General features: G+C 37.4%; 1 protein-coding gene across 7 annotated transcripts in view; it reads left to right on the forward strand.

Annotated features, from left to right (window-relative positions):
- The window catches only part of CEP85L (centrosomal protein 85 like), a 239,290-nt gene that overhangs the window by 199,519 nt on the left and 26,058 nt on the right, over nucleotides 1–13,713 (forward strand). For all 7 annotated transcript variants that reach the window (XM_017541076.2, XM_017541077.2, XM_037742954.1 and 4 more), the window contains one exon: nucleotides 8,778–8,957. In XM_017541076.2, the coding sequence (XP_017396565.1) occupies nucleotides 8,778–8,957 (180 nt within the window). The remainder of the gene's footprint in view (nucleotides 1–8,777; nucleotides 8,958–13,713) is intronic.

Here is a 13,713-nt window from a genome sequence, read left to right on the forward strand (position 1 = left end):
CCCTGAAGTGACAGAACAGGTTGAGTTCATTGAGCAGGTTGAATATGTCATGTAAGTAAGCAAGTTTTGTTACCCAATCTATGTCACTGAAATGTGTTGCCAGTGGTGACTGTTTTTCTAAAAGAAATCTCTGGAGTGGCTCTTGTAACTCAAAAAACCCTGGCCAGAGATCTGCCTTTAGAAAGCAATCACTTCTGTGTATAAGAGAAGATGTGTGTGCCCTGCATCCATCTTCTAACAGAGCTGCGCCATCAGATGTGAGTTAAGGGCATGTACTTTAATGTGGTTGATAATTTTATTATATCCTGCAAAATGTTGCTAAGTTCAGGTGACATTTTTCATCTAGCCAGCATTTCTCTATGGGTGACACAATGTGTGGACTCACATGCAGAAGCAGCCGTCTGACCCAAGTCATGAAACCAGAAAGATATCCAGTAATAGAAGCCTCTCTGTCTGTGTGTATACTGACACAAATGACCAATTCAGCTTTTCTGGTATGTAATCATTCAAAGACTTGAATAGTTCTGCAGCTATGGTATTGGTTGGCAATAAAAGTGCATATCACACATGCTCATGTACATCTTCATGAAAACTATGTTACACAAAAATAAGCCTTGTTGCCTTGTCAACATTGATAGACTTTTCAACCTGGATTGCATACCACAGTGACTCATTAATCCTCTTTGATAGTTGTGCCTCAGTATCTTCTGCTGTTTTATCAGTTCATCTAGTTATGGTGTTAGCTGAAAGAGGAACACATACCACCTTTTGAACTGCAGCCTCTCCTAAGAGTTTATGACAGATGTCTTGGTAGCCAGCAGGATCATCTCTTCAACAGTAAAGGGCTTTGTATTAGTCCATTCTCATGCTGCTATAAGGAACTGCCTGAGACTGGATAATTTATAAAGGAAAGAGGTTTAATTAATTCACAGTTCTGCCTGGCTGGGGAAGCCTCAGGAAACTTACATTCATGGTGGAAGGGGAAGCAAACCCATCCTTCTTCATATGATGGAAGGAAGAAATGTCAAGCAAAAAGGGAAAAGCCCCTTACAAGACCATTAGAGATCTCAGGAGAAATCATTCACTATCACGATAACAGTAGCATGGTGGTAATTGCACCCATGATTTATTACTTCCCACTGAGTCTTTCCCTCAACATATGGGGATTATTGAAACTATAATTCAAGTTGAAATTTGGGTAGGGGCACAGCCAAACCATGTCATTCCACCTCAGCCCCTCCCAAGTCTCATATCCTTACATTTTAAAACATAATGATGCCTTCCCAACAGTTCCCCAAAGCCTTAACTCATTCCAGCATTAATTCAAAGTCCAAGTCAGAAGCCTCATCTGAAACAAAGCAAGTCATTTCCTTCTATCTATAAGCCTATAAAATCAAAAGCAAGTTAGTTACTTCCTAGATACAATGGGAATACAGGCATTGGGTAAATATACCCGTTCAAAATGGGAGAAATTGGCCAAAATGAAGGGGCTACAGGTCCCATGCAAGTCCAAATCTTAAAGCTCTGAAATTATCTCCTTTGACTCCATGTCTCACATCCAGGTCACACTGATGCAAGAGATGGGCTTCCATGGCCTTGGACAGCTCCACTCCTGTGCCTTTGCAGAGTACAGCCCCCCTCCTGGCTGCCTTCATGGGCTGGCATTGAGTGTCTGCAACTTTTTCAGGTGCTTGGTGCAAGCTGTTAGTAGATCTTCCATTCTGGGGTCTGGGAGATGGTGGCCCTCTTCTCATAGCTCCACTAGGCAGTGCCCAGTGGGTACTCTTTGTTGGGACTCAAACCCCACATTTTCTTTCTGCACTGCCCTAGCAGAGGTTCTCCATGAGGGCTCCATGCCTCCAGCAAACATCTGCCTGGACATCTAGGTGTTTCCATACATCCTCTGAAATCTAGGCAGAGGTTCCCAAATCTCAATTCTTGATTTCTGGGCACCCACACACTCAGTACCATGTGGAAGCTGCCAAGACTTGGGGCCTTCACTCTCTGAAACCATGGCCTGAGTTGTACCTTGGCCCCTTTTGGCCATGGCTGGTATGCAGGGTGCCAAGTCCCAAGACTGCACAAAGCAGCAAGACCCTGGGCCCAGCCCATGAAACCATTTTTTTCTTCCTATGCTCCTGGCCTGTGATGGGAGGAGCTGCTGTGAAAACCTCTGACATGCCCTGGAGATATTTTCCCCATTGTCTTGGTGATTAACATTTGGCTGGTTATTTATGCAAAATTGTGTAGCTGGATTGAATTTCTCCTGAGAAAATGGTCTTTTCTTTTCCATCATGTCGTCAGGCTGCAAATTTTCTGAACTTTTGTGTTCTGCTGCACTGCTTCCTTTTAAACAGAAGTTCCAATTCCAAACCATATTTTTGTGAATACATAAAATGAAATGCTTTTAAGAGCACCTAAGTCACCTCTTTTTTTTTTAATGTTTTTTATTGTACTTTAGGTTCTGGGGTACATGTGCAGATCATGCAGGATTGTTGTATAGGTACATACATGGGAACGTGATTTGCTACCTCCATCCCCCCGTCACCTATATCTGACATTTCTCCCCACATTATCCCTCCCTACCTCCCTACTGTCCCTCCCCTATTTCCCCCCAACGGACACCAGTGTGTGATGCTCCCCTCCCTGTGTCCATGTGTTCTCATTGATCACCCACCTGTGAGTGAGAATGTGCGGTGTTTGTTTTTCTGTTCCTGAGTCAGTTTGCTGAGAATGATGGTTTCCAGATTCATCCATGTCCCTACAAAGGACACGAACTCATCATTTTTTATGGCTGCATAATATTCCATGGTGTACCTGTGCCACATTTTCCTTGTCCAGTCTATCATTGAGGGGCATTTGGGTTGGTTCCAGGTCTTTGCTATTATAAACAGTGCCGCAATGAGCATACATGTGCATGTGTCTTTATAACAGAACAATTTATAATGCTTTGGATATATACCGAGTAATGGGATTGCTGGGTCAAATGGAATCTCTATTTCTAGGTCCTTGAGGAATCACTACACTGTCGTCCACAATGGTTGAACTAATTTACACTCCCGCCAACAGTGTAAAAGTGTTCCTATTTATTCACATCCTCTCCAGCATCTGTTGTCTCCAGATTTTCTAATGATCATCATTCTAACTGGCATGAGATAGTATCTCAATGTAGTTTTGATTTGCATTTCTCTAATGACCAGTGATGATGAGCATTTTTTTCGTATGTTTGTTGGCCTCATATATGTTTTCTTTTGAAAAGTGTCTCATGCCCTTTGCCCACTTTTGAATGGGTTTGTTTGTTTTTTTCTTGTAAATCTGTTTTAGTTCTTTGTAGATTCTGGATATTAGCCCTTTGTCAGATGGGTAGATTGCAAAAAATTTTTCTTGAATGCTTTGGTGCTTAGAAATTTCTTCCACTAGATACTTTTAAGTCATCTCATACTTTTTCAAAGTTTCATAGCTCTCTAGGGTAGGAGCAATATGCATGCCTCCAGTCTCTTTGCTAAAACACAGCAAGAGTCACCTTTATTTCAGTTCCCAAAAAGTTCCTCATCTCTGTCTTAGACAACCTCACTCTGGACTTCATTGTTCTTACCACTATCAGCATTTTGGTCAAAGCCATTCAACAAGTCTTAAGGAAGTTCCAGACTTTCCCACATCTTCCTGTCTTCTTCTGAGCCCTCTGAACTGTTCTAGCCTCTGCCTGTTACCCAGTTCCAAAGTTGCTTCCACGTTTTTGGATATCTTTACAGCAGCACCCCACTACCTGGCAGCAATTTACTCTATTAGTCCGTTCTCATGCTGCTATGAAGAAATACACGAGATTGAGTAATGTATAAAGGAAACAGGTTTAATCAACTCACTGTCCTGGATGGCTGGGGAGGCTTCAGGAAACTTACAATCATAGCAGAAAGGGAAATAAACATGTCCTTCTTTACATGATGGCAGGAAAGCCCCTTATAAAACCATCAGATCTCGTGAGAACTCATTCACTGTCACAAGAATAGCAACATGGGGGTAGCTGCCTTCATGATTCAATTACCTGTCACTGGGTAATTGGGATTACCTCACATGACACATAGGGATTATGGGGACTACAGTTCAAGATGAGATTTGGGTGGTGATACAGTCAAACCATTTTAGACTTCCTAGCTTTAGCCACTAGGAATGATTCTGTCAGTGCAGGCACATTTGATGATGTAGTGGCCTTCAATAATTGCTTCTATTCTTTGTAGTCATGTTTTTTTTTTTTCTTCTGAAAACTCCAAAGTCTTTTAATGCAGGGTGCCTGGTGTCCCTGGTACAAATTAGTTTTGAAGGTCTCACGGCTTTGTTAGATAGCGGTCACCACATATACAAAGTGGGCTTGGAGAATGTCAATCGCCAGTTGCAATGAACCCATAATTTAAGTAAGACTCTTGGTATTTTCTTTTAAATGTACCTTTCTTCTTGTTGGCAGTCTTAGAGTCTTCTGCTGTCTCATCATTGTGTCTTTCCCTCTTTTGATGAAGCTCTCCAGTGACATTTGCTTTTTACTCATGTAAGCTAGGATTAGCTTGTGGGCTTACCAAGATTGTGACTGAGACAAGTGCACAGTGTAGGAAAGAGGCATGGATGGAAGGGGGAAATAAAATAATGAGCAGGCCTTACTCAGGCTAAAGTAAGTGTTGGATTCTAGCTAAAGCCTGCCACCAGATGCAACTGTATAATTGAAGTACATCAACTCACTTGCCACTATAAAGACTGCCACTAGATGAAGCTTAATTGTTACTTGTCACTCACTGATAGTGCTTCAATATGAATGTGCAAGCAATTGATTTGTTATGTCCTCTGTGCAGTCAAACCTCTCTGCTAATGTTATTCTGTATTTGCAGCCACTTCCTGGTGCTAGCATTACAACCTCAGCTCCACCTCAGACCACCAGACATTAGATTATCATAGGGAATGTGCAACCTGGATCCCTCACATGCACAGTTCACAATAGGGGTCATGCTCCTATGAAAATCTAATGCTGTAGCTCATCTGACAGGAGACGGAGCTTGTGAGGTAATGCTAGCCATGATGAGTGGCTATAAAAATAGATGAAGCTTCACTTGCTGACCCACTGCTCACCTCCTGCTGTGCAACCCATTCTTAATAGGCCATGGGCTGGGGACCCCTGTCCGTACAGAGTTCTAGGCTGCTGGTTTGATTCTCTCAACACTCTCCATGTTTACATGGTTTCTGAGGCAAAGTTGGATGTAAATCTTACCTTTGTTTCTCTATAAGTAAGGTTTCCTCCCTACTCTGGCTTTTTTCAGGAGTTTATCTTTGCTTTTCTGAGGTTTAACTGTAATATGCCTAGTTGTGTTTTTCTTTTCTTTCAGATTTGTTTTACTTGGTGTTTTCTGACCTTTCTGGATCTATAATATGGTGTCTGATGTTAACTTGGGGAAATAGTTATTGTTGCTTCAAATACAGCACCTGTTCTCTATTTCTTCTCCTACTATTCCCATTACATGTATCTATACCTTTTGTAGTTTTTTTCACAGTTCTTGTACATTGTGTTATGTTTTTTCTTTTTCAGTATTGGAAGTTTCTATTGTCATATCCCCAAGTTCAGGAATTCTTTCCTCAGCTGGGTCTACTTTCCTAATGAGTTCCTCAAAGGCATTCTTCATTTCTGTTAGTGTTCTCAGTCTTCAGCATTTCTTTTTTATTCTTTTCTACAGTTTTTATCTCTGTGCTTACATTATCTCTGTGTTCTTGTATGCTGTCTACATTTTCTATCATAATTGTACTAATTCTAGTTGTCAAAAATTCCTGGTCTGATAATTGTTATTCTTGCCATATCTGACTGTGTGTCTGATGCTTTTCAGTCTCTTCAAACTGAGTTTTTTGCCTTTTTGTGTGCCTTGTAATTTTTGTTGTAAGTCGACACGATGGCCTAGTTAATAAGCATGGTAAATAGAGCTTTAGTAATGCAGTGGTAAAGAGTGCAGGGAAGGGGAAGTATTCTTTAGTCCTATGATTAGGTCTCAGTCTTTTGGTGAATATATTCCTCTGGATTGTGAACTTCAGTTTTCTAAGATTTTTATCTTTCCCTACCCTTAGGTAGGACAGGATGGCAGGAGGGTGATGGAGTTGGTATTTCCACAGGGAAGGCCAAAGAAGCTTGATTTTTGTATTAACTTTCCTCTATGCGGATGGCTGGAGTTGTCTGGAGTTGGGTTATTTCCTTTACCCCAACTAGGTTAAGCTCTGATAAAACCCCAGCACTTCAGGCTCTGGTAAAATAGTTTCTCCTGAGGGCAGGCATAAGCACAGAATGTTCTGGCATATTTTTAATGGTTCCTTTTTCCCTCCTCCTGCCAGAAACAGGAGAGAATTTTTCTCTGATACTCACTGAGGATCTTGTAGAACTCCTGGAGGTAAAACTCACGGAAATATGGAGGCCTCCTGTAGGATGGTATCCCCTTGGAATTTTTAACTCTCAGATTTGTCTACTCCAAGCCTCTAGCAATTTATTAGTTACAGACTATCCTACCCTGGGTCTTCTGCTTATGGGTTTTTGTTTTATTAGGTTATGATCCTCTGTTTCTACCTGTCCTTTTTTCCAGTTTTGGAGGCAGCAGCTTGCCCTGTGACCGCATTTTTCTGACAAATTTTAGAAGACTTGTTGATATTTCAGTTTTTTCAGCTATTTATTTATGGACCAAGTGGCGACTTCTGATCTCTTTACATGCTGGGTTAGAAACTGGAAGTCTTTATTAAGTTTTATAGTTTTGTACCCTAGCCGTCTTCCTGAGTTCCATATCTACCTCTCTAACTGCCTAATGTCCATCTTACTTGTATGTTCGACTGAAATCATAATCATAGACTCTAATTATATTAAGTATATCTGCTTAAATATAACCTACTGTTCTTCTGTATGTTTACTTCTACCCAGAATACAATCTTCCATGTTACTTAGACTCAAAATCTTAAAACCTTGGTTATCTTTAACATTTATTTTCCATTCACATCTTCAACAATCATTTTTAAAAATTCTCTCACTCTGCTTCAAGTTCTTCATTCTGTTCTCAATGCTCTATTTCAGTTTCTTGTTTCTTTTCAGCTAAATTAGAATAATTTCTTTAAATGATATATCCATATTCATTCTCAGTGAATCTTGTTCACTGCTTCTAGCTTTGTCCTATTTTTCTAGCACTCTCTTGTCTTTTTCCTCTTTTCTTGTCCCTTTCATCAGACTTGCTGAGATTCTAGACACTAGACTGAATGCCAGGGAACACAGAGATTCACAAAGCCAAATTCGCAATTCCTGGAATTCTACAAGAAGGGCGCAATTTAGATTTTTAAGTTTTCCCTTTTATTATGCCCTCTTGAAACCTATAAACTTGACATGATACTCTGTATATATACTTTTTGCCTTTTTGAAAATATTCTTTCTAGAATGCCTTTGTTCCTTTTTCCATTCTTGCCAGAATCTCCCTATTTTTCAAAATCTGTCTTAAAAGCTGCCACTCCAGAAAAGCCTTTTTCCTCATTCTCTCAATGTCTTCATGTATCCTACCTCCTCCCAGTACTTTGTACTTAACATGGCCTTTATTTGTCTACCATATTAATTATGTTTTATATTATAATCATCTAAGGGCTTCTCTTGTGCCTCTGATTAAAATTTGAGTTTGTAAAGTGTGAGTTTGCCATCTTTGAAATAGCCTGCACATGATAAATGCTATTTATGTAATAGTTAAATTTCATGCCTACCTTTTGGGAAAGTATCAGTTCTTCAAGGCCTAGTTCAAGTTTACCTCTGTAACACCCTCCTTTAGCTACTGCACATACAACTATCTTAGCACTTAGTTTCCATTGTCTTTTTTTAAATCTTTTTTGTATGTGTGACACATTAAACTGGTGGGACTTTATTTTATTAACTGATTCCCCAAAACCTAGCACAATGCCTAACATATGTGCTTAGTAAATACCTTTTGAAGAAATGGAAAAATAACCTCCTTCTTTGCTTTTACAGTACTTTGTTGATATCTTTTACAGCACTTATCGCATTCTGGTTTGTTTGAAGAATATTTGTATTTCCTCCCTTCCTCTTCCAGGTTTTAATCCTACATGGGGGAGAGAGAATATCTTCCCCTTGAAAAGAGTTTCCTTCAAAGCCTTGGTCATAGAATTAATACTACATTTATTCGTTCAAAAGTTATTTTTTGAGTGCTTACTTTGTGCTAGACATTTTTCTATGCAATAGGGAATATAAGATGGACACCTTTAGATGGACAAGAATTCCTGATTCATGGATCTTACTTTCTAGTTAGAGAAACATTCTATTAATGCATATTGAATTTAGTATTAGCTGAAAATGATTACCTGTGAAGAAATTTTTCTTTTGTTTTTATTTATTTACCTAGAACTTTGACTTTTATGTGATTAATATATATAATGTACTATTTACATGTTGAAATATACTTTTCAACTAAATAATAGCTGTCTTTCATGAAGTTTCTCCTATGTGCTGGGAACCTTATATACTTGATCTTCAAAAAACACTGCAAAGTAGACTTTATAGTTTCTGTTTTAGAGATGAGAAAACCGGGGTTTTGAGGTGGTAAGTAATTTGCTTAAATTATGATACATAACTAGGAAGCAAGAGAGCTGGAATTTAAATCAAGGTGTATCTGTTCATACAGCCTATATGTACTCTTAATATTATACTTCATTTCCAATTTCTTCCCATTTGTTCAAGACAAGCTTTTAAAGTCTTACTTTCTCTTTTTCTTTCCTAATAGCCACAATATGAGAACACTTCACTCCAGACACCATTTTCAGAGAAATCAGTTTCCCATTCCCAACAAGGGGAATTTGAGCAAAAGCGTACATCTACTGAGAAAGAAGTTTTACAGCTTAATGAGTTTCTCAAACAAAAACTAAGCCTATTTAGTGAAGAGAAGAAGAAACTGGAAGAAAAGGTAGGTATTTGTAATAAAGTTGAATTAGGTCAACAACATTTCCTCAACATATTATTTGTCTGTCATTTACCCTGTCAGGTGTCATAACAGGTTATATATACATTTATGTGGAGATGATTAATTTTGTAGTAACTTTTGAGAAACCCTCTACTATCTGCAAAATTCCAAGGATTTTCTTGAAGGATAGAAATGCTCTTGTATATTTTTCTAACAAATAGTAAAATCTTAAAAATCAGTTGCCTACACCAAATAACTGTTCTCCTTTTCCTTATTGAGTCTGTGATTTCATTTTTTTGGTTATGTTGGGCATACAGGGTTGGTAAGTGAAACTGGCCTATTTTCTATAGTGATGCAACTTAAGTTATTAAACTGAAGCTCCTGATTCAGAATAAGAAGCTAAAAGCCAAATACACAGACACGCATACTAACTACATATATGTATTTATACACACACACACACTTGATCTTTCTGCCTTTATTAAAACTACTCTTATGTATTTCATCTTATTCCATTTTAGTATCATTCAAGATTAAGTAGGACATATGCTAGCCCTAATATATTGAAGAGGTACAGATCCATTAGCTGCATAGTGGCAGAACTGGTTTTAGACTTCTCTTTTAATCTACTCAGCTTACTATTCTATTGAGCCTCCCATTCAAGTGGTCATAGAGCTGACCACCATGATTTTTCTTTTATTTTTCCTTGTTCATCAGTGCTTACTTTATTTTAAAATTTTATTTCCATAGTTTTTGGGGAACAGGTGGTTAGAGTTACACAAATAAGTTCTTCAGTGGTTATTTCTGAGATTTTGGTGTACCTGACACCTAAGCAGTGTACACTGTACCCAGTGTGTAGTCTTTTATCTCACACCCTTCCCCCCATGTTTCCAAAATCCATTATTTTATTGTTGTGCGTTTGCATTCTCATAGCTTAGCTCCCACTTAAAAGTGAGAACATAGGATGTTTGGCTTTCCATTTCTGAGTTACTTCACTTAGAATAATGGTCTCCAACTCCATCCAGATTGCTGTGAATGACATTATTTTGTTCCTTTTTATGGCTGAGTAGTATTTCATGGTGTTTACACGCACACAAATACACGCCACATTTTCTTAATAATTCATTGATTAATTTGCATTTAGGCTGGTTCCATATTTTTACCATTGCAAACTGAGGTGCTATAAATATGCATGTGCAAGTGCTTCAATTCCTCTGGACAGATACCTAGTAGTGAGATTGCTGAATCAAATGGTAGTTCTACTTTTAGTTGTTTAAGGAGTCTCCACACTGTTTTCCATAGTTGTACTAGTTTATATGCCCACCAGCAGTGTAAAAGCATTCCTATTTCATGCCAACATCTATTTTTTTTTTAATTTTTAAATTATGGCTAATTCTTTCAGGAGTAAGATGGTATCTCATTGTGTTTTTAATTTGAATATCTCTGATTATTAGTGATGTTGAACATTTTTTTCATGTTTTTTTGTCATTTGTATATCTTTGAGAATTTTGTATTTATGTCCTTAGCCTACTTTTTGATGGAATTTATTTTTTTTTGTGCTTATTTGTATGAGTTCCTTGTAGATTCTGGATATTAGTCCTTTGTAGAATGCATAGTTTGTGAATATTTTCTCCCACTTTATGGGCTGTCTGTTTACTCTGATGATTATTTCTTTTGCTGTGCAGAAGCCTTTTAGTTTAATTAGACCTCATCTATTTTTATTTTCGTTGATTTGCTTTTGGGTTCTTGGTTATGAACTCTTTGCCTAAGCTAGTGTCTGGAAGAGTTTTTTCAATGTTGTTATATCTTCTAGAATAGTTAGATTTACATCTTTGATCCATCTTGAGTTGATTTTTGTATAAAGTGAGAGATGAGGACCCAACTTCATTATTCTTGAATGGTGGTGGCTTGCCAAGTATCCCAGCACCATTTATTAATAGGATATCTTTTTCCCACTTTATGTTTTTGTTTGCTTTTTCAAAGATCAGTTAGGTGTAAGTATTTGGGTTTATTTCTGGGCTCTCTTTTCTGTTCCATTGATCTAATATGCCTATTTTTGTATCAGTACCATGCTGTTTTGGTAACTATTGCCTTCTAGTATAATTTGAAGTCAGACAATGTGATGCCTACAGATTTGTTCTTTTTGCTTAGTATTACTTTGGCTACGCAGACTCTTTTTTGGTTCCATATAAATTTTAGGATTTTTTTTCTAGTTCTGTGAAGAATGATGATGGTACTTTGATGGGAAATGCATAGAATCTATGGATTACTTTTTGGCAATATGGTCATTTTCAGAATATTGATTCTGCCCATCCATGAACAATGGGCATGACGTGTGTTTCCATTTATGTCATTGATGATTTCTTTCAGCAGTGTTTTGTAGTTTTTCTTGTAGAGATCTTGCACCTCCTTGGTTAGGTATATTCCTAAATATTTTATTTTTTTGCAGCTGTTGTAAAAGGGATTGAGTATTTGATTGGATTTTTAGCTTGGCTGCTGTTGGTGTATAGCAGAGCTACTGATTTGTTTATGTTAATTTTGTATCTTGAAACTTTACTGAATTCATTTATCAGATCTAGGAGCTTTTTGGATGAGTCTTAGGGTTTTCTAGGTATATGATCATATCATTGGCGAACAGCGACAGTTTGACTTACTCTTTACCAATTTGGGTGCTCTTTATTTCTATCTCTTGGTACGATTGTTCTGGCTAGGACTTCTGGTACTATGCTGAATAGCAGTGGTGAAAGTAGGCATCTTTTTCTTTTTCCGTTTCTCAGGAGCAGTGCTTTCAACTTTTCCCCGTTCAGTATAATGTTGGCTGTGGGTTTGTCATAGATGCTTTTATTACCTTGAGATATGTTCCTTTCATGATGATTTTGCTGAGGGTTTTGATCATTAAAGGGATGCTAGATTTTGTAAAATGCTTTTTCTGCATCTATTTAGATGATCATAATGAATTTTGTTTTTAATTCTATTTATGTGATGTATCACATTTATTGACTTGAGTATATTAAACCATCCCTGCATCCCTGGTAAGAAACCCACTAGATCAGGGTGTATTATCTTTTTGATATGCTGTTAGATTTGGTTAGCAAGTATTTTGTTGAGGATTTTTGCATCTATGCTCATCAGAGATAATGGTCTGTAGTTTTCTTTTTTTGTTATGTCCTTTTCTGGTTTTGGTACTAAGGTGATACTGGCTTCATAGAATAATTTAGAGAGGATTCCCTCTATCTTTTGGAATGGTTTCAGTAAGATTGGTACCAAGTCTTCCTTGAATGTGTCTCATAGAATTAAGCTGTGAATCCATCTGATCCTGGATTGTTTTTGTGTTGACAAACTTTTTATTACTCTTTCAATCTCACTACTTGTTATTGGTCTGTTCAGAGTTTCTGTTTCTCCCTAGTTTAATCTAGGAGGGTTGTATGTTTCCATGAGTTTATCCATCTCCTCTAGATTTTCTCGTTTGTATGTGCAAAGGTATTCATAATAGCCTTGAATGATCTTTTGTATTTCTGTGGTATCGGTGGTAATATCTCCCGTTTTGTTTCTAATTTTGCTTATTTGGATCTTATCTCTTTTTTTCTTGGTTAATCAATTTTGGTTTCATTAATGGTCTATCAATTTTGTTTATCTTTTCAGAGAACCAGCTGTTGTTTTATTTATATTTTTTATTTTTTTGTTTCAGTTGCCTTTAGTTCTGCTCTGATCTTTTTTCTTTTCTTCTGTTAGGGTTGGGCTTGGTTTGTTCTTGTTTCTGTAGTTACTGGAGGTGTAACCTTAGATTGTCTGTTTGTGCTCCTTCAGACTTTTTAATGTAAGCGTTCAATGTTACGAACTTTGCTCTTAGCATCATTTTTGCTGTATCCTAGAGGTTTTGATAGGTTGTGTCACTTTTATCATTCAGTTTAAAGAATTTTTAAGTTTCCATCTTGATTTCATTGTTGACCCAATGATCATTCAGGAGCAGGTTATTTAACTTTTCATGTATTTGCATGGTTTTGAGGGTTTCTTTCAGAGCCGATTTCTAGTTTTATTCCACTGTGGTCTGATAGAGTTCTTGATATAATTTCTGTTTTCTTATATTTATTGAGACTTGTTTTGTGGCCTATCACATGGTCTGTTTAGGAGAATGTTTTATGCACTGATTAATAGAATGTATAGTCTGCAGTTTTTAGGTAGAATGTTCTGTAAATATCTGTTAAGTCCATGTCTTCTAGGGTAAGGTTTAAGTCCATTGTTTCTTTGTTAACATTCTTTCTCCATGACCTGCTTAGTGCTATCAGTGGAGTTCTGAAATCCCCCACTATAATTGTGTTGCTATCTGTGTCATTTCTTAGGTCTAGTAGCAATTGTTTTATAAATTTGGGAGCTCCAGTGTTAGGTGCATATATATTTAAGACTGTAATATTTTCCTGGTGCACTAGTTTTTATCAGTGTATAATGTCCCTCTGTCTTTTTTTAACTGTTGTTGCTATAAAGTCCTTTTTTTCCTCATGTAAGAATAGCTACTCCTGTTCACTTTTGGTGCCCATTTGCATGGAATATCTTTTTCCATCCCTTTACCTTAAGTTTCTGTGAGTCTTTATATGTTAAGTGAGTCTTTTGAAGACAGCAGATGCTTGGTTGGTGAATTCTTACCCATTCTGCCATTCTTATCTTTTAATTTGAGCATTTAGGCCATTTACATTCATTAGTACTGAAAAGGGAGGTATTATTCTATTTCTTATGTTTGTTGTTGCCTGAATACTTTGTGTTT

Source organism: Cebus imitator, unplaced genomic scaffold (genome assembly GCF_001604975.1).
Source record: "Cebus imitator isolate Cc_AM_T3 unplaced genomic scaffold, Cebus_imitator-1.0 Scaffold130, whole genome shotgun sequence".
Taxonomy (NCBI): domain Eukaryota; kingdom Metazoa; phylum Chordata; class Mammalia; order Primates; family Cebidae; genus Cebus; species Cebus imitator.